At 40.4% G+C, this 21,758-nt stretch overlaps 1 protein-coding gene across 2 annotated transcripts in view; it reads left to right on the forward strand.

Moving 5' to 3' along the window:
• The window catches only part of ERP44 (endoplasmic reticulum protein 44), a 124,407-nt gene that overhangs the window by 96,903 nt on the left and 5,746 nt on the right, over positions 1-21,758 (forward strand). For both annotated transcript variants that reach the window (XM_037893430.2, XM_027824290.3), the window contains exons 7-11: positions 1,474-1,531; positions 2,956-3,072; positions 8,276-8,387; positions 8,888-9,029; positions 12,479-12,581. In XM_037893430.2, the coding sequence (XP_037749358.1) occupies positions 1,474-1,531; positions 2,956-3,072; positions 8,276-8,387; positions 8,888-9,029; positions 12,479-12,581 (532 nt within the window). The remainder of the gene's footprint in view (positions 1-1,473; positions 1,532-2,955; positions 3,073-8,275; positions 8,388-8,887; positions 9,030-12,478; positions 12,582-21,758) is intronic.

Here is a 21,758-nt window from a genome sequence, read left to right on the forward strand (position 1 = left end):
ATGGGGATTTGTGTCTTATCAAATCACAATTGCAAAAATGCACCTACATGGGATCCATTGGCTTTTCTTAGGTCAGCTATAAGTAAATTTTATATAACTAATGGTGAGAAACTACTGTCTCAACTCTGATAGAAACTAGATGTAAGAGAGCAACTTATTGGGAAAGATGGAATAGAGTTAACTTGTGTTTATCAGTGTTTGACTTGCTTTTTATTGGAAAAACTAAACTCTGTATTACATAGTAACAGGAAAAGAAACATTAAGATATTTGGTTTTGCTCCCTGTGGAATATACAGATTAAATCAATAAACCATAAACACTAGATTCTTTCTTCTAATTATTAGTAAAGAATTAAGGACCTACCTTTCTGATATGAATTATGCTTTAATAATTAGGGGCCTGATCTAATGCTCATTGAAGTGGATGAAAGAACTTTGGATCAGGTTCTTGAGTTAGTATTGTTACAGTTTTGTTAAATGATCTGGAGTTCTTTGAGATGTCCACATATATTCCACAACCCATCCTCCTTCCCTATTACTCTGGAGTGTTTTAACTCCTTAATTCTGTGGTAATAAAGGAACTGAGTGGCTACTGGGCCCTTCCCGCCCTGTATGTCCTCAGTACAGGAGCAGGAGGACACTCAGGGTGCAGGCACGGCCCCACCGAACACTGCTGGCCAAAAGATTCCAATATCAACGGCATGAGGCACATGCACACAAGACTGGAATATATATGGGCCACACATCTCTGAGAACTCCAGTTACTGTAAGAAAGGTAACTTCTTTTTAAACAGTCTTGACTTAATTTTTTGTTTGTTCTGTTGCTCAGGTTTTAATTTAACCTCTTGTGAAGTCTTAATTTCATTAGTTTTCTAGTCATCTATAGAGTTCCAGGGTAGACAAGAGCTGAATCTCCAGTTAAAAGAGTAAGCAGGAAAAAAAGCTTTATTAATGCAAACACCTCTCTCCCCTCACATACACACTCTCTTTTTTCAGGCTGCCTTTACATCATGAAGAAGCAAAAAGGGCCAACACTTTTAAAAAATCTTTTGAAGATAACCTTTAAATTATAGAAAGTAATGTGGTTTAGTAATCAAGAGAGGATGCACCAATATATTAGAACCTCTTTTATCCAAACCCCTGTTATCAAAAACAAAAAACTTCATTACACAAAGTTAGATTATATTCATCAATGTGCATCATCTACAGTGTGAAGCTCCTCACATACACCAAAACCTGTTAATCTTAATTCCACATCCTCCTCTCCCTGTACCCTCACACCCAATTCCAGTTGATCTCTCTAGTACCTTAATTGAAAGATCAGTTTCTCGGTGCTCAAAAATGGTAATGAATGGGTACCTAAAAAATAAATATGATAGCAATTTCAGCCAAGTGGATTATTGCTTTCATTATCTAAGCCATTTTATATTTATCTACCATTACTAAAGCATATTTCTTCACTGCTTTTATTTAGGCCTGTTTCAAAACCAGAGAGATTTAGTGGAGACAACGTAATCTACAAGCCACCAGGTGTAAGTTTAACACCTTATGTTCCTTGTTTTCATTATGTGTATTAAATATGGTCTTATGGAAGTTTAGATAATTTAATATGTTTCTGCTTTTCAATTTTTCAATTGTTTTATAGCTGAATATTTTATCTAGAAAAAGAAATATATGAACATGGGAAGTAGTGGTTCTGAATTTGGGAGGTGAAGTGGTCTTAGTCTAACAATGAAAAAATAAGTATACACACCTACATTTATTATTTCAAATTTATGACTTTCCTGAAACGAGAGAGTTTTTTCCAGAAAAGTGACACATTTGTCAGATGTCCCACTTCCGTTTCTTTTGTCCTGCAGAAATTTTTTTTCAATATGCATTGCCAAATTCTCTGCCTTTGTACCTTATTTAGTAGATTTTGTTTTCCTCAAAGCAGGTGATGTTTACCACACCTTCCCTCACTTTCTCTTGCACCTGATATTAGATGACTTATCTACAGGTGTCTGCTGTTCTGTTTTCTGAAGAAAACAGTCTCTTAACATTAATTATATAATCACAGAAGTTACCAAGCTGTCATACATAATAGTGAAATAGATGTATCATTTTTATTCGTAAAAAATCCACCATAAAAGGAAATGCTCAGTTTTTCCTTTTTAAATCTCAATGAAACCTTAACAAGCGCTCCTTATTTTAAACTAAGACAGCAGACAGTCAAGGTGACAAATACAATGAAAGGTAACTAAAAAAAATCAGATGGGTTTCCAAACACGCTTTGCTGCAGGAAGAGTCTAGAGGGTCACTTTTGAATCTGTGCCTGTTATCACTCCCTCAGCTTTTGACAGTTTGCTTCCCTGACACTAACCACAAGTAACTACAGTAGAATTCATGCAGTCTTCTTCAGAGTCAAATACCAAGAATACAAAAAGAAAGCCTGCCACAATTTAACAATGTCTCTCTGGCAATATAAGTTTAATCAGCCCTGAGATTCCAGTTGCTCTCCATCCTGTTAATTTTTTCAGTGTTTTTGTAAGCACCATTCTTAAGAAACCTAACTTCTGTGTGCAGCTGAAATCTTGCAGTCCTTCATAGACCAACTTATTATTGATCAGCAACCCTACAAAATTCTAAAATAAATCTTAATTAATTTATTCTAATCCTCCCGTTTTAACAGATGCAAAATTGTATCAGATTTTTATTTTTAACATTAACTTGTAAAGTGGAGTTGGTTGTATAAACTATTGTATATATCTATTTGTTTAATGTTCTTTAAAGCCATAGTTTGGGAATTGCATATGTAATACATTTGTCTGAACACAACTCCTCATTGCAGTCCTGTCCCACAACTATATATGCACTCTACTACTATTTCCATGTCATGTACTTGGTCTCCCTTTAGGTAATATAGTATTTACTTATTTGCAAATAAGAATAATCAAAACGTTTTTTTTAAAAACAGGAAAATGCTCCAGATATGGTATACTTAGGTTCTATGACCAATTTTGATTTGACTTATGCATGGACACAAGATAAATGTGTGCCTCTTGTTCGTGAAATTACATTTGAAAATGGAGAGGTAAGGATTGCTTTTTTTCTTCCACCTTTCTGCTTTTTTCATTTAACCATCAATCTGCTCTTTCAAAAATAAACTCACTCTCTCTAGAACTCAGTTACACCCTGTCAGTCACCTTCCCTGCATTTATTTTACCTTTTGTATAAAATAGTTGCACTTCAGTTTACTGTTTACTTTGTTTCGCAGCTCTTAGTGAGGGGTGAATTGGAGGGAGGTTAGTGGATAATTAATATACTAGTTGAGTATAGGAGATTATAGATGAGGATATGTGGATCATTTTGGAAGTATCAGAAGATCTGTGATTTGGGTATATAGGTGTAGGTATAGTGCTGCGACCTTGGTGTATCACTTAACTTTTCTGTGCTTCTGTTTACCCATCTTAAATAGGTACAAGACCTTTTGCATAGAGATTTTGAGGTGCTGTAAAATCCTTATGTGAAAGGCATTGTATGTATGCATAGTATTCATGATTATTATACTGTGAGCTTGAAATACCTACTAGCCAGGGTGAAAAATGCAGTGGGCATGGTACCACAAGTAATGTAAAGGAATAAAACTGTAGTACGATGAAATGAGCTGTAGCTCATGAAAGCTTATGCTCAAATAAATTGGTTAGTCTCTAAGGTGCCACAAGTCCTCCTTTTCTTTTTGCGAATACAGACTAACACGGCTGTTACTCTGAAACCTGTAGTACACTGTCGTTCGTTATAAAATGTTGTCAATCATCTTTCTATTTAATACATTATTTAAAATATAACTTAATAGGAAACAAATTTACTGAATATATTTGCCAGCCTCCACAAGCATTAATCTAATATGTATTTGCTGAATAGTATTTGACAAACTATAGAGTTGGCTGAATGCCACAAAAATATTAAATTATTCTATGAATACCTGTAAAATTTATTAATATTTGCTGAGCCTTATTCAACCAACACTGCTTGCTATGTCTGTCTTGCTTTTGGGTGACCTTCCTTTCATTTCTATTTTCCACCACGTTTCTTCCTTTAATAAATCAAGATGTATCTTTTCCTGGATTGTTCTTAGTATTCATTTCTCATCTCCTCTCTGTTCCCTTTACAATGTGTTCTTTTTTCCTTCCTTCATTGTATTCTCTGCCTCCTTATGTTTTCTCTCCTTTCTGTATTCCCACCCCGAAATTATAATTTACGTGTAAATATGTAAACATACAAACTAAAATAAAATAATGTATTGAACTCGCTAATTAGTTACACTAAGCACATTTAGACTACAGCACCTGTTAAAACCTGCAATGCAGTTCTAACATATTGCAGGGTGTTAGCCACACGATGATGTATAAACTGAAGAATCATCCTGTATTTTCTTTTGTGGGGCATTTTAGCTTTCTCCACTACCTGGGGTATCCTGTGCAGTTTTGACTGTGCTCAAATTATTCTATTAGCTTCCATAACAGGGGGGAGAAGACAGAGAAAAAAATATTTTGTGTGATAGACCATGCTAAGTGTAATCTTTTAATCAGCATTTAGACTTTTCAGCAGAAACTTCTGTTAAACACAATTTTTAATTCTTCATTTGCATTTCACGTGCAAAAGATGCCAGGTATTTAGCATTTTTAGAACTGCATGATGGATTTTTAGTGTACTTTTCCCACAGTGAAATCAGATTCTGATCCCTAGAAACCAAGGTTCATCATTGTAAGTTTGTATCAAGTTTCTGTCCCAATTTTTCTAGTTGCTCTTGTGAATCTCCACTCCAGTTTACTTAGGCAGATACTTACAATCCCAGGTCATTCCAAATTGACATTTTGCTTAGCAACATTTGTTTAAAAACTCAGTGCTGCCAGTAGCCAAACTATTTCAAACATGCCAGAATTTTGATACTTTTGCCTGCTTGTAATTTTATAGTAGTTAGACATTTAGTATATAATGACTAATATTTTTAAAACAGAAGTATGAAGCATTGTTGTCAATGTTTTAAGCTGTATTTCTTTGACTTGCCAGTATGTGTTATAAAATATGATGTAAATAAAAGAGAGTTCAACATTAAAACATTAGAAATTAATTTTAAATTGAACTCAGTCTTGGTAAATTAATTTCTCTGGTTTGCTTTGTTTAAATTGTTTTAATATCAGATTAGTTATGTGTGCATACAGGCCACACAATTGGGAATTCAGAGCAGGGTGATTCATTGTGACATTAGAAAACATAGAGTGGTTGAACTTCTTCAAGACGTTTCTTCCATTTTGAAGCTCTCTGCCACTCTGAGAGATTCTCTGTTCTTAAAATGGAGAAATACCACGGGATCCAGTAATATCTCTCAAAATAGAAGAAAATAAGTGTGATCACAGGTTAATCAATCTGTTGAGAAAGCAGTTAAATTTGTAAAGTACAAACACTTCGAAGTCAGAGGAAACCATGTGATATAACATGCTGAACGGCGGGTTCAGATTTTATTCTGGAAAGGGTTAATGGTTCTGTGAAGACCTACAGAAAAGCTGTGGGAGGTTATGCCTTGGGGGAAACATCTTTCAGTGCACTCCGTGCAAAACAAAGAGCAGTTGCAGGAGAGAAGTCCAGAAAGTGAGACAAGCAGCTGTTCCATTCGCTGATCATCCAGACCCGGTAGAGAATTAGACTGGAAAGGCAAACCAAATAATACCTGTGTTGGACTGCATTTAATAAATCCCACAGACAACACTCCAATCCTGGATGTTAGCCTTGAAATAGAAATGATATGGGGGAGCAGAAAAGTGCTGCCAGACTGGAACCAATGACTTGTGTGTAGGAGGCCTAACTCAGTATGTACACACTAGTGGTACTGGGCATTTAGTTCAGAGTCTGAAGAATACTGCAGCAACTCGTTCATTTGTTAGGCAACACGTGCTGGCCTTTGGCAGAGAAGACATGATCCTTGAGGACAGGTCAGCAGGAAGACCAAAGGAATCTCTTTGATGAAGGTGTCCTTAGATTTCACTTTTTTCTAGACAAGCAAGGAAGTCAACATGGCTAATGATTAGAGATGGTCAAAATAACTGGGGTGGAGGGTTGGGAATTGGGACTCCCACTCCCCACTGTTCATAAATATTTAAAATGCTTTCAGACTTTCTAGCCAACTCTGTTGATAGCCCACCATTTGAGGGATTTGGGGGAAATAACTTTACAAATATGACCTTGGTTGTATACGGAATATATATATTATTAAAAGGATAGAATGGGTGGACAGTGCAGCAGATGCTTTTCCCCTCCCAGGAGGGGAAGGTGACATTTCAGTCTAAATATCCAAGGGCTTTACTTCGTATTTCAATTCTAGAAAAAGGGGTCAAAGCTAGAGATGAAATGGGACCACGAACACCACAGCACAAGCAGATACTTTTCCTTGTTGTCTCCACATGGGTAGAACTGACTAGGAACAAACCGTTAAATATGGAGATTATTTTGGTGGGGGAGAGAAAGTAGTAGACGTAGTAAAAATGGTTGGAACAGGAGTTACATGAAGTACAAATGGATTTTCAGAAAGTTTTTAAAAATTCCTGTAAAAGACCAACCTTGGTCTTACTCCAACACTGCTTCTTGAATGTTCAGGTGACAACCAGCTAGCTCACCCTGGAAAAAAAAAAGTTCAGACAAATCCTTCCAGTTACTTGTAGGGTAAAGCATTTACCACAGCATCTCTCTGCATGTAAAAATATGTCCCAAGAGATTTAGATTTGGTGGTAGAATGGACAAAATATCCTCTATATCTGAGGAAAGCAGAGAATATGAACTAGGAGTACATGTTAGAAAAAGGATTCATCTCAAAGTTAATTGAGTTCAGGCACACCATTTTAAAAAAGCAACCTCCAGAGACAAGGGCCTGTCTCTTTTTTCAGGAACTAAAGCCTGTCTGTCATTGGACAGTGCTGAACAACAAGAGTCTATTTTAAAGGGGGGGAAATCAACTGAGAGTCTAGTAGGGGTATTAGAATGATTAGCCACCAAGAAACTTCTATGATGGAAGGAGTGGTATTTGGTTGTAGGCAATATAGCATTATTACATGTAACACATCATGGTATTCTGTGTTTAATAGGAGAGGGATCTTTGGAAACCATAGGTGCAGCACTTAGAAAATAGCAATGAATTTGCAACATGAAACACTATAAATAAAGTCTGGTTTTTGGGTTGCATGCTTTACGCAGAACCAATGCATTGCAGGAAGGTAACTGCCCTTCTCTATAAGGCTAACTAGTGAGATTGTGCTTTGCTGAAAGACTACTAAGGGGAGATACAGCAGTTTACATATAACTATAAAGATAGGATGGGATGAATATCAGGAAATATTACCTAACAGGGAGATTTATAAATCTGTAGAACAGTCAGATTTATATCTATACATCTGTGTAATACCCAGAGGAAACAGTGGAAGCATCATTGCCTAAGTCATTTAATGATGGGCAAAGCACTGGACAGTGTACCCTAGGGTAGTCGTACAAAATGTACATGAAAATGTAATCACGTAGGCACAAAATGAGCTCTCCCACCCGTACAAAACAGCAATCATGAAAAGAAAAAAATATGCAGGGATGGGGGGAAAAATCAAAGGAAGGATAAACTGGGTAAGTCTTGCATTATACCCTCAAGTTAGCTGAAATCGTGCTCTGATAAACTGAAGAAGTAAATTCGTAAGTTTATGCCCTCTACTAAGACAGCCTGAACTCCAACTGTAGAGAGATTCACCCTGGAAAGAGCAAGCCCCTCCAAGAAGGTCTGAACTGTTGTGATGGGGTATAGGTAAAGTTTCAGATAAGCGAATTCCAAGTTATTTAGGGTTTTAAAGATCATCAATAGATTGAAATAAATCTGAAAGTTGACTACTAGTCAATTTCGATACTGAAGAACAGAATGGTTGGTATCGGCCTGTAAGGAGATATGGATTGTGTGGGCTTTTTGTTTTGCAAGGTTGAGGCTGTAGTTACTTTATTTTTAAATAAGTCTGATGGCAACAACTTCAGGCATGCTATCGTAAGTCTTTTGTACCTGGTTCTAAACTGTACTGCAATTTAGTTAAATCTCTTATTTATTCGTTTGTATGATGTCTCCTGCCTCATTATTGACTATCCTATTCTATCAACTGGCTGTAAAGTTGTGGTCCTGCCTAACTAGAAATATGACTAGAATTGCATAAAATGTATGTTGTGTATTGGAAGAAGTTAGGTGTGTTTCTCATTTGGTATCTTTCTTTCTGCAGGAATTGACAGAAGAAGGCCTTCCTTTTCTTATACTTTTCCACATGAAAGATGATTTGGAGAGTTTAGAAAAATTCCAGCAGGAAGTGGCACGACAATTAATAAGTGAAAAAGGTCACTAATTATTATTGCCTTACCCTTTCACTTCGTAGGCATACTAACATTTTTTTATTCAGCCAAATGCTAAAAAATGCATAAATAGTTAGAGCAGCACTCTAATTTTAAAGCTCTTTAGGGCAAGGGATCATGTTTACTTCTATAGTGCTTAGCACAAAGAGGCCCTGAACCTATTGGCTCCTCTGGGCACTACTGAAATATAAACTATTTATTATAAACAGTTACTTCAGAAATGCTTATTTTATATATGGGATTCATACAGTTGAATTTTTATGACCTATAAACTTAAATTTTCTAATCTATATTATAACCAAAACAATTTCTCAGAACATTTTTATTGTTTTATTGTGTTTGCTTGTTTACATTCATTCCTTCATCCATATTTGTTACTGTAATGTACATAATACCTCAGATTTTATTAATAAATTTACCAAGGCCTTAATATTTTCACATTCAAATATCTAATGTAAATTTTGGTCTGTATTCTCATTTTTAAGGTACAATAAACTTTCTGCATGCTGACTGTGATAAGTTCAGACACCCACTCCTTCATATTCAGAAGACTCCAGCAGACTGTCCTGTTATTGCTATTGACAGTTTTAGGCACATGTATGTCTTTCCAGACTTCAGTGACTTAGCGTAAGTAAACCCTTCCTTTCTTGTGAAAATCGTGTCTTCTTGTGGCGAGACAAAGAAATACATTTGTTTAAACACTGTAACCAATATTATATGGCTGAAAGGAGGTAAAATATTTTATTAGCTGAGGTTGGGGGCGTAGGATCCAGGATCAGATCTCCAGCGGATGTAAATGATTGCACTACATTAACTTTAAAGGCTCTATGCTGATGCACATTAGCTGAGAATCTGACCCCAAGTTTTAAATGCTGCTGCAAGTTCTAGTTCCTCAATTATCCTTCATATTTCTTAGCACCGTGGTACCTCTACTGCCAACATAGAAACGTCAGTTTACTTTGGAAAGTTTTTGAGCAGTGAATAAAATAGTTAACTGATATATTATGCAATTAATGTGTATAAAATATTCAGTGGTAAGAATCCTCCAATCTGTCACCATCTGTTTTTCTCTACTGCAACGCTGACATTCGTGAGCTAGTCATGGACCATTGGAGGGGAAGCTCCTTTTACATAGGTGCCCACCAGATATTCTGCCTTCATAGTCAGTGGAATATGGCTGATTTATTGGGATAATAACTGCCTAAAATGTATAAAATAGATGGAGTATCAATTTAATCCCTGGTCTTCAGTTTTTTCTAAATACAGTGGTATTTCTAACTAGGTGGTTTGGGACCTACTTGAGAGACCATGTCTCTCTCTCTCTCTCATGCTGCCACAACGGTGGTAAGCAAAGTTGCTTGCGCTAGATCCTCCTCAGCTGAATAGAGAGAGGTGACTGGCACTAGAGCATCATCTCTGAGGGACCCACTGTCAAGCCTTTCTTGTAGCCAACTGGGTGAAGGGATTGGGCCCTGACTGGGCTGATTGTTTATGGCGAGTGGAAGTTTGAGGGTGAAAATCCTGGTTGTGTTGGGGAAGATTTGGCTGGAAATTTTCTGGGGGACTTGCTGCTTTTTGTTCTTGTTGAATTGTTGCTTTTAGTAACGTCCAGGTTGCCCAGAGTACCAGTTTGGGTACCTCTTTATAAGTTATAAATTACAATAAATAAATAAATCAACATGAAATGTATGAAAGCAGAATAGTTTTTCCTGTGCTATGCCACACCCATCTACCTTGCCCTCTCTATCACTGTGAGCTTTTGCACATAATGTTGGCAAAAGCTGCTGAAGGGCATCTCTTCATCAACAACCCTGCATAGTGAGTGAGCAAACTGTGTGTAACTTGTATCACTGAACTGCTGTCACAAAACTGTACTTTTTCGTTAGTCACTGTCAGCTTTATCCATGTACCTGTTTAGCTTCCTATTTGTTATCTGAAGAGCTGATTTTTATATTGTTTAGAGCAGCATAGAGTATACAGTCAGTGCTTAATGAACAGGAAATAATTTACACCCCAAACTTATTCAACACCCACTCCACACGTATCGAAATAAAAGTAAGTGTTCACCACAGGACCCTTTGTCTTGCCCAGGCAAGGTTTCTGTTACTCCATAGATCCAAAATGAAAAGTTGTATGAAGGCTCTCCAGCTACCAGATGTGTAATACTGAATGAAACACTCGTACAAACTCTTCTAAAGGGAACTGATGTTTGATGATAAAGTGACTGTCAGCACTGAGTTGGTTTCCTAGAGTTTTGGCACCAGAGGGCAGGCCCTCAGCTGATGTAAGTTCTCTATTGGCTTCAGCAGAACTATGACAATTTAAACCAAAGGATTTGTACTGATATCTTTAATGTCAGAGACAACAGGAAGAACAGTGAGGATATGATTATCTTCTGTTTGTATTTAATCTGGCCAAAAAATCCAGCTCTCTTTGAGAGTTGTATTCAATGTAACATGTAAATGGAAATATGTTGCCAAGTGTGGTGATTGGATAGTCATGGTTTGATTTTACTAAAGTGCATGCACACAGCTGCACAACTAATTTGGATGTGCAGTTGCTATGTTGATGCAAATTATGTATTTATGCATCCAAATGATGTGAATTGAGTAAGCAGTCACTGTAATACTGTGTTCATACACTTGCTTGAGTCCCATTGTACCTATTCAAGCTTTAACATCCCCTGCAAGCCTTCTTGAAAAGATTATGCTATGTGTCAGTTCTGGTGCTCGACAAATGTAACCCAAATTTTAAAAGCAAAGCACAAAATTTATAAACATGGCAATTGCCCCAAGTCTGAAGTTACTAGGACCAAATGTGAATGGAGTCTGTTAGCAATGATGACCACAGACACTGTGGCTAGCAAGAAACCATTGTATCATGCAGAACCCTTGGTTGCTTGTACTGTAGACTCCATGGAATGGTATAAACATTGCAATCAGGCTTCCTGACTTCTCAGTGTCTTATTCTGGAGCCCCACCACACAGTGTTGCAACAGAGTTTGGCAGAAATCTGGTGATCATTGCCAGCTTCTTATTCAAATTCTAGCAGGCTTATTCTTAAAATGTTATCTGCCTATAATATAATACAAGCCTTAGTGTATTTTGATTAATAGTAAAATCCTAAAACTGTTTTTGTTACATTTACTGTTGCACTCTTATGAATATTTTGAGCAAAGTAGCATGTTCACCGCGCACGCAATTGGTTTTTAACAAAACACTTTGCAAGCAATTTGCATTAGAGTAATAACAGTTTAAATTTAATCATAGCTATAATAGCTTATGTACATAATTATCAGTTATAGCTGTCATGTGGATTTGTAGTTCCCTTCAAAAAATTATAAGGTATTTTTTGTCTTTTCAAAAACACCTCTGCTTCATAGTCTGTATCTGACTAGTAACAGCTACGGCTTGTGTCAACAAGCAGTAAGGGTAATGCATTTGTCAGATATAAATGAGAGAAATTGGCAGGTTCACAGACAGTCCCATAGGATCAAGCTGAACTTCGGAGACATCTAGATATGGCAGAAGTGACCTTGTGAACAGTTCATGGTTTTTAAATAAAAGGTAAAATCTTAAAGCATCTCAGTAATTTGCAAAGCCCAGCTATTCTGTTGGACAGGATCTGATTTTAGAGAGGAACTGCTCCAAGGGCAAAATGGAATACTGTTTTTGCCTTTATAGTAATGCCCTTTGGCCATCCAGCCACATCAAATTCTGCTGTCAGGTTTGGAATGAGAGTGGAACCTGCTGTTCTCGTCTGCAGCATGCGTAGTGGGGAGTTGAATTGAGCATACAATGAAGTTATTGGCTAGGACAACGCTGTGGGAATTATTGAAGGGAAGAAATACTTGCTGTGCACTCAGGAGATAGCAAAGAAGAAGAAAAAACCTGGTGTGGTAGTTTAACACAAATGTACCATCCATTTAGCTTTCTACCATAAATTAATCACTTAAAGTGAACATACTGTATCTGATGCACAGGAGAAATTTGGGCTACTCTAAACAATCTACTTTATTTTTCAGTTTGATTGTGTGCTTATCTATCATATGTTTACTGGGCGGGATTTTGTTTCAGAATTCCAGGTAAACTCAAGCAATTTGTACAAGATTTGCACTCCGGAAAATTGCACAGAGAATTTCATCATGGCCCAGATCCAACTGATGTAGCACCTGGTCAGGTAAGACTTAGAGAAATGAAAGCATTTGTATATGGCTGTTTGGGCAAACCATTTATTCTTTCTCATCATGAAAACAGTGCTTTTACATTACCTTGGTGTGTAAGATTGTTTGTAAGAAATCTGTTTATGGAAAATATAGTATGTAGCCATATTTACCTAGCAATATTTTAAAACACTACAAGCCAGCACTGATAAATCTCAGAACGTACTTAAAGTGAGAAAAATCCCACATTTTTGTGTTCTTACTGAACAAGAAAAAAATTTGAAATGTTTATTCCTTCGCATGGAAACCCTTCTTTTTTTAATACCTGTAAGATCGCTAGTTTTGTCACTTCGGTTAATTAAACTCTTCTGTGACTTGGAACATTCTGAATGGAACTGGCATTGTTTTGCTAGTGTGATGTAATCTGTTCATTTTAACAATTCAGTGATTGAAAATAGTATGGCTTAAATAAAACCAATTGTTTATGAACTCTTTTACCAATATTACATGAAGTTGGAAGGAATCCATTTTTACTTTGTCTGAATTCCATGTGTACTTTCTTTTAGAATAGTAATAATATAATTTAGGGCTGTCAAACAATTAAAAAAATAATTCCAATTAATCGTGAGATAAAAAAATAGTGATCGCTATTTTAATCTCACTGTTAAACAATTATAGAATATCAGTTTAAATTTATTATAAATTTTTCTACATTTTCAAATATATTGATTTCAATTACAACACAGAATGCAAAGTGTACAGTGCTCACTTTATATTGTCATTTTTTATTACAAATATTTGCACTGTAAAAAAGATTTTTAAAAATAGTATTTTTCAATTCACTTCTTACAAGTATTATAGTGCAATCTCTTTGTCGTGCAATTTATAAATGTAGATTTTTTTTTCACCACAAAGCTGCACTCAAAAACAAAACAATGTAAAACTTTAGAGCCTAAAAATCGAAGACTGAAGGGGCATATGAATGTTTAGCATAACATAAATACCTTTCAATGCTGGCTACAAAAGTGCCATGCGAATGCTTGTTCTCACTTTCAGGTGAGATTGTAAACAAGAAGTGGGCAGCATTATCTCCCGTAAATGTAAACACACTTGTTTGTCTGAGTTATTGGCTGAACGAGAAGCAGGACTGAGTGGACTTGTATGAGGTGAATTGAATTCAGCAAAGCACTCAATTCTTCAGTCCACTCACTGGGTGAACCTGGGACAAACTCTGCTTCTACTCCAAGCCTCTATCTATACTCCCTTAACTGACTTATCTTTGCCCTAAGGAAAGTTTCAAGAATGTGCTTCTTATGAACTCACTCGGCAGCTGGCACAAGCATAATTTTCTTTGGCCACATGCCTATTAAATCTCATATTAATATTTTGCATCAGAGGATTTAAAAACACTTCACAAGCATTCATTAATTAACCCTCATAACACTCTTGTGTGGTATGGAAATATTAAGACACAGCGTGGCTAAGTGACTTGCCCACGTTTGAAAGAAAGTACTGTATGTGGCAGATTTAAGAAGAGAACCCAAATCTGACACACAAGCCTGTGCTCTAGCCATGAGACTGTCATTCCCCTTCTATCTAAGTAGCTGGACTTGGTATTTTTTAATCTGTTAGGACTTTCTCCTCTTTTTACATCTCCAGTTGTTCTTAGCAAATTGATCTTTTTGAGCTTGGGTTATTTTTATGCAACTGTGCCAATGTGTGTGGCCCAAATGTACAGTCGTAGAGGCTCCATTCTCAAAGTTCACCTGAGTTCAGCACACCTCAGTGGTGGTTGCACTGTTTTTCACCACTTGCAATCCTGGAGCATGCTGAGGACTGACGCAGGAACACTGGGCTACACCAGGGGAATCCTCAGCTGCCACTTCCGGGTAGCATTAAAGTAGTTTTTGTGACGCTGTTGTGGCAGCACAAAGTGACCTATTCAAGACTGAGGATCACGTCCCAGATGCTCAGCTGAAACATTTGACTGGCTCACTCAAAGCTTTTCCCTTTGACTCTTTTCAGGCCATTTTAGGATAAGATTTACAGGAAGCAGTGGGTGGGAGGGGAAGAGCTTTCAGGCACTTAACACAGGACATGAAAGTTTACATGGACTTTTGCAAGTAGATATCACAGATCAGATTGTTGTATTGAACACTGAAGCCAGGCTTTCCAGTGATGTACTCATCAGCTCAGAACTCAAGAGGAGACCTTAAAGGAAAATCTGGGCCCTGTTATGTAGGAGTTCAGTTTATATAGTCAAAATGGTTCCTTCTGGTAATGTCAAGGGACAGCTGTGCTACTGAAGATGCCATATTTCAAATGGAGTAAAATAGAGGTCCTGGCCACTTGTCATTAGATACCATGGTACTTTCTGAAAGTTGGGTTGATGGTCCTGCTTCCCTGAACAAAATGTAACACAAGTACAGTAAGTGCTTCTGCCAGGTGCAATATAATTTGAAAAGGGGTCTTCATTGTATCTCTGTGGCAATCCAGGGATGTACATTCTAGGCATCTTTTGGCTGGCTTTTGCTTTCAGTTGATTTTGGGAGCCACGTTAGAAGATATATTTGTTCAGAGTCATTGGATGGAAGTCCATTTTAATAAAGTTCAGTTCAATACATCGTTTAGACATTACTTCCCACAAGAATGTGTTTGGTATAGGTGTCTGGCATCAATCATTTTTGTGTTCATTATTGGAAATATATATATATTTGGGGGGAAATATCTAACTCCATAGATTCTCACATTTTAAGGCCAGAAGGAACCATTTTGACTATCTAAACTAACTCGTACATAACACAGGCCATGGAATTTCACAAGTGATTACTGCATCCAGCCCCATACTTGTGGTTACCTAGAGCATGTCTTTTAGAAAGACCCATGTTTTTGACTGAGGTCTGTTAATTTGGCTTAACTACATTGCTCAGAGGTGTGAAAAACCACAGCCCTGAACAGCATAGTCAAGACGACCTAGCCCCCAGCGTAAACAGTGCTAGGTCAACGGAAGAATTCTTCTGTCAGCCTAGCTACTACCTCTCAGGAAGATGGTATCTACTCCAATAGGAGAACCCCTCCCATCAGCATAGGTAGTGTCTACACTGCAGCAATGCAGCTGTGTCGCTGTAGCATTTCACATGTAAATAAGTCCTGCGACTCTTAATGCTAGAGAATTTACCACATCCCTTGGTGAGCTGTTCCAATTGTTTATTCCCCTCGCTATTTAAGGGCTTGTCTACACTTGAAAATTAATTTATATTTAAGGTAGGATGTGAATTTAAAGCACAATAGCTTTGAAAATAGAATAAGCTAACCCAGAACAAGGCACTCTTTTTCAAGAAGTGTGTCCCCACGTGGAGTTATTCCAGAATAACTCAATGTGTAGACAGAAAAGGAGTACTTGTGGCACCTTAGAGACTAACCAGTTTATTTGAGCACGAGCTTTCGTGAGCTACAGCTCACTTCATCGGATGCATAGCATATCGTGGAAACTGCAGAAGACATTATATACACACAGAGACCATGAAACAAAACTTCCTCCCACCTCACTCCCCCACTGGCAACAGCTTATCTAAAGTGATCCTCAAGTAGAGCCATTTCCAGCACAAATCCAGGTTTTCTCACCCTTCCCCCCCCACACACACACACATACAAACTCACTCTCCTGCTGGCAACAGCCCATCCCCCTTTGAAACCTGTCTTTATAATGCGCATGATAATCAAGGTGGGTCACCTCCAGCACTAATCCAGGTTTTCTCACCCCCCCCCCCCCCCACACACACACCCCTTTTCCAAAAACCACACACACAAACTCATTCTCCTGCTGGCAACAGCTCATCTTACAATGTGCACAGCAATAATCCAAGTTTAACCAGAACGTCTTGAGGGGGGGTTTTGCAGGAAAAAAACAAGGGGAGACAGGCTACCTTGCATAATGACTTAGCCACTCCCAGTCTCTATTCAAGCCCAAATTAATAGTATCCAATTTGCAAATGAATTCCAATTCAGCAGTTTCTCGCTGGAGTCTGGATTTGAAGTTTTTTTGCTTTAAGATAGCGACCCTCATGTCTGTGATTGCGTGACCAGAGAGATTGAAGTGTTCTCCGACTGGTTTATGAATGTTATAATTCTTGACATCTGATTTGTGTCCATTTATTCTTTTACGTAGAGACTGTCCAGTTTGACCAATGTACATGGCAGAGGGGCATTGCTGGCACATGATGGCATACATCACATTGGTGGATGTGCAGGTGAACGAGCCTCTGATAGTGTGGCTGATGTTGTTAGGCCCTGTGATGGTGTCCCCTGAATAGATATGTGGGCACAGTTGGCAACGGGCTTTGTTGCAAGGATAGGTTCCTGGGTTAGTGGTTCTGTGGTGTGGTATGTGGTTGTTGGTGAGTATTCGCTTCAGGTTGGGGGGCTGTCTGTAGGCAAGGACTGGCCTTTCTCCCAAGATTTGTGAGAGTGTTGGGTCATCCTTCAGGATAGGTTGTAGATCCTTAATAATGCGTTGGAGGGGTTTTAGTTGGGGGCTGAAGGTGACAGCTAGTGGCGTTCTGTTATTTTCTTTGTTAGGCCTGTCCTGTAGTAGGTGACTTCTGGGAACTCTTCTGGCTCTATCAATCTGTTTCTTCACTTCCGCAGGTGGGTATTGTAGTTGTAAGAATGCTTGATAGAGATCTTGTAGGTGTTTGTCTCTGTCTGAGGGGTTGGAGCACACCACACGATCCATCGTCTACAGCCAAGCTCTGCGATACAACTGCATTTGCTCCAACCCCTCAGACAGAGACAGATGCCAAATCTACAGGGACTTAGCCCAGAAGTAAAAAAAACAGGGAAGTACCTTCTTATGGAGGCAGCCCTGTGCCCACCCTCAAAGCCTTCCCATTTGGGGCAGGCACTGTGCAACTCTGCTTTAGTCAGGAGTGTTCCCCCTTTCCAGGCAGAGTCTGTGCCAATCTCCTTCTCTGGTACTGAAGCAGCATCAGAGGACAGCAACCAGAGACCCATTGTGCAGGAAATCAAGGTCCCCGGCACTGAACTCCAGCAGTCAAGTTGGGAAGGAGAATGGAGTGCACATGGTGCTGAGGCACTCTGTGGTACAGATACAACCTCCAAGAGAGGTCATCGACTTCAGCGCTGCTAATGGGGCCATTGAGATCGACCTCTAAGTGAGCACCATCCTGTTAAGCAGCGCTGTCGTCTTTGGCTCAGCAGTAGCAGCAACAGAATCTTCTGGTGCTGTCAACACTTGAGGCATACACCCGCTGAGCGCTAGCGTCACTGGCAGACCAAGAGACATCTCTCCCGGTACTGACGGACACTCCCGTGCATTTGCTTGCTACCAGAGTTCCGCGTCCAGTACCCTTGCTACCTCCAGACAATCTGGTACCCACTCGAGAGGCAAGCCAGCTTATGATTTCCCTGATGCCATCCTCTCCGGACTACCGTCACTACTCCCTGGCACAAGAAATACTGCACCTACCTGACTGGACGACTAAAGTTCATCGTGCAAGGGAGAAGTTGGATCTTGTGTGTCGCAGCCACATCACGTAAGCCATTGCTCTCCTTCAAGAGGCTTTAACCTCTGGTATCTAGTGAAGCCTCCCCGTTGGTCAGCTAGTACCCACGGTTGGGAAGAAGTTGAGCTCCAGTGCCATATTGATGGCCGTACTGGAACCCATGTGGGTTTCCTCCTGCCTCCAAACCCTCTCCTCACCCTCCGCCCTCTATGTCCTCCAATAGATGTTGTGATCCTGCATCGCTAAAACTGCAAGAAGCTGCTCCCAGTGCCAGGCCCTGTACCAAACTTGAGCAGTCTGTCTCAGTGAATCCCCCCTTTGGAGGAAGTGGGGAAGCTCCACCTCAACCGGTCTTGGGTTCCTCCTCCTCATCGCCCAACGAGGTGGTTATGTCTTATGTTTCCTCACTTCCCCGGGATGATTATGGGGCCCACCAGAACCCTTTAAAGCGGGTGGCTTCCTCCCTAGATATCCAGGTGGAAGTAGTTCAGGAGCCACACACAGATTGGTTCATATCTTGAGATCTGTGGGGCCTTCTCAAGTGACAATCCCCATAAATGAGGTTATTCTGGAGCCCAAAAAAGTATTGTGGTAAACACCATCTTCACTGCCTCCTACAGCAAAAAGGTCTGAGTGGGGTATTATGTCCCCTTAAAGGGGGTTGAACATTTTTACACCTCGTGTGATAGCCTTCAGTCAAGGGGAATGTTGCCTAGTGGTCAGGGAATAGGCCCTTTGACATGCGGGGTTGGGATTTGGTGGGGTAGCCTGGGCTAGAGCCAGATATACCAAATTTATATCCGCAGATATAAATCGGATATCCAAGGAGCTGCAGGGCTCTGTCAGGAATGGCCGGGGCGAAAGCAGCCACACGTCAGGCCGCTGCTCACAGGAGCCAGTGCCCTGCACAAGCAGCTCCTCCAGCATGGCTGTACCGCCCCCAGCCCGCCCACTGGGGCAGGCACCAGGCTTATCAGCAGCTGTCCCTGATCACGCTAGTCCAGGAGCATGCAAGCCGCTGAGCCTGAGCTCCTGACACCCAGGAGCACTTTAAAGCTGCCCTCCCTGGGCCGCTTCCTAGCACCCCACTATTGTCCAAAGTTCGCAGTCTGTAACAAGACACTGTGAAGGGGGTCAGGGCACTGCCTGGCACCACAGCCGGACATGGCATGGCAGCTCTCTCCCTCTTGGGGCAGCAGCTGCATCCTCTCATGCCTGGGGCCTCCAGCCAGGCCAGTTCTAAGTCTCTCCCCTTCAGGGACAGTCCTTAAACAAAACACAGGAATCAACACAGATAAACTGGGTTAGTAGATGAGGGGAGAAATGTCTCCCTCTGAGGGTCTATCAGAAGCAGGTCCTCCCTTCTCTCAGGGAGGGAACTTCAAGCAGTTGCTGAGAAAGAGATCCTGCCTTCCTTCTTCCCTGCCCTGCCCATAAGTGAGCTGTTCTGCTCCCTTTTAACTCCTCCTCCAGTCTGTGCATCTCTTGTAGGTATGATGGGCAGGGCTGGCTGAGCCCAGAGCAGCCTTAAAGTGTGGGGTTTGTATACCTCAACACACCTTCCCATCGCCAGGGTCTTTGATCTCAGCTGCTAACAAAAGCAAACACCACAGTCAGTGGGTATCTATCGCAAAATCAAAAGATGCAAGGACGCTCAATCTTTTGGCAGGAAAGCTTATTCAACAGCTGGACTAAAACTCCAGATTTCTAATTAGCAAGCGTTGCTGGGACATTACAATTTCTGCCACCCAGCAATGTTTTAATATTTGCAGAGAAGTTACCAGAGGAGGCCAGGCAAGAGCTTCTGGCAGTAAAGGACAAAGGAAAGTTGGTAGCTGGGACCTTGCTTCATGCTGCATTGGATGCTGTTGATTCTGCTGCCAGAGCCATGGTACTAGCCATTACAATGCACAGATGTTCGTGGCTCCAGTCATCGGGTCCTCCTCAGTAGGTCCAACAGACCATTCAGGATCTCCCTTTTGAGGGACTGAGGTTTTTTTTCATAGCAGGCCGATGACAAGCTTCATAACCTTAAAGACTATAGGGCTATATTCAAGTCTTTGAGTATTTACACTCCCCTCCCAAAGAAGCAGCAGTGGTAGCCGCAGCAGTATCACCATTTTTATTCTGGTATGTCTCGGCACCAGGACCAATCTAGCAGGAAAGAGAAAAGTTATAGGAGGAGACCACTTCTTCCTTTCTTTTCAGCCATGGTGAGATCATCATCCAGACAGCCTTGAAACACCAAGCAGTCAGTTTGACATTCTTGTTGAGAGTAGCTTACCAGTTTGTAGTATCAGGGTATGTCTATACTACCCGCCAGATCGGTGGGCAGCGATCGATCCAGTAGGGGTCAATTTATCACATCTAGACTAGACTCGATAAATCAACCCCGGAGCGCTCTCCCGTCGACTCCTGTACTCCACTGCCGCGAGAGGTGCAGGCGGAGTCGACGGGGGAGCGGCAGCAGTCGACTCACAGCAGCGAAGACACTGTGGTGAGTAGGTCTAAGTACGTCGACTTCAGCTACGTTATTCACATAGCTGAAGTTGCGTAACTTAGATCAATTCCCCACCCACCCACCCACATGTAGACCTGGCCTCAGTTTCTCCTGCCCCTGTTTTTTCCAACGTGGTATCCCACTTCCTAAGTGCCTGAAGCCATGTCACTATGGCCAGGGGGTCTTAAGCAGGATGGAGCTGGGATACACTCTGAGTTTATTTCTATCCCCGCCCCTTTTCTGGGACCACTTTAATGAGGAAGTTCTTCGGGAGGTGCAATCTCTCCTCCTGTTGGCAGTCATAGAGAAATATCCTCCTTTTTACAGAGGAAAGGAGTTTTTGTCTCACTACTACCTAATTCCAAAAGCAAAAGGACATCTCAGACCCATTCTGGACTTGCTAGAGCTGAACAAGCACAAAAAGAAAATTGTTTCACATGGTCATTCTGATTATCCCCTCTCTGGATTGTGCTGACTGGTATCCTGCACTCAACTTAAAGGATGTGTATTTACATGTGGCAATACATGAAAGGCACAGGAAATTCCTCAGACTTATGATCAACTAATCCCACTGTCAGTTTGCAGTTCTGCCATTTGGGCTGTCTGCGACCTCCTCTTCTGACAAAGTGCATGGCAAGTGGCTGTGTTTCTGAGAAAATCAGGTGTTTCCATGGCAGGATGACTTGCTGGTGAGAGTCCTTTCCAAGAGCCAGATGATATCCAGCCTGGCCAAGATCCACCCCACCGGCTTTGCTGATCAGTGAAGAAAAGTCAGTTCTCTCACCGGTTCAGAGAATAGAGCCTATGGCAGCAATCTTGGATTCCGCAGAAGCCAGGGCATTCCTCCAGACATTTCATTAGACCTGAAGGTCCATCCCACCATGACAGCACAGAATTGCCTCAGGCTTCTGGACCTCGCGGCTTCATGTACATATGTGGTTTGGCATGCCAGGCTGTGTTTCACTAAGTTGCAGAGCTGGCTGAGCTTGATGTATTCCCCAGTTCATCATTCACTGGACACATTGGTTTAAGTGCCCACATTGGTTTACATTGGTTTAAGCGCCCACAGAAGTCTTAGCCTCTCTTGACTGGTGGATGTACCCAACCAACATACTTATGGGAGTACCCCTTTGTTTCTCCACATCCTACTTTGGCTCTGGTTACAGATG

Source organism: Chelonia mydas, chromosome 2 (genome assembly GCF_015237465.2).
Source record: "Chelonia mydas isolate rCheMyd1 chromosome 2, rCheMyd1.pri.v2, whole genome shotgun sequence".
In the NCBI taxonomy this organism is placed as follows: Eukaryota; Metazoa; Chordata; order Testudines; family Cheloniidae; genus Chelonia; species Chelonia mydas.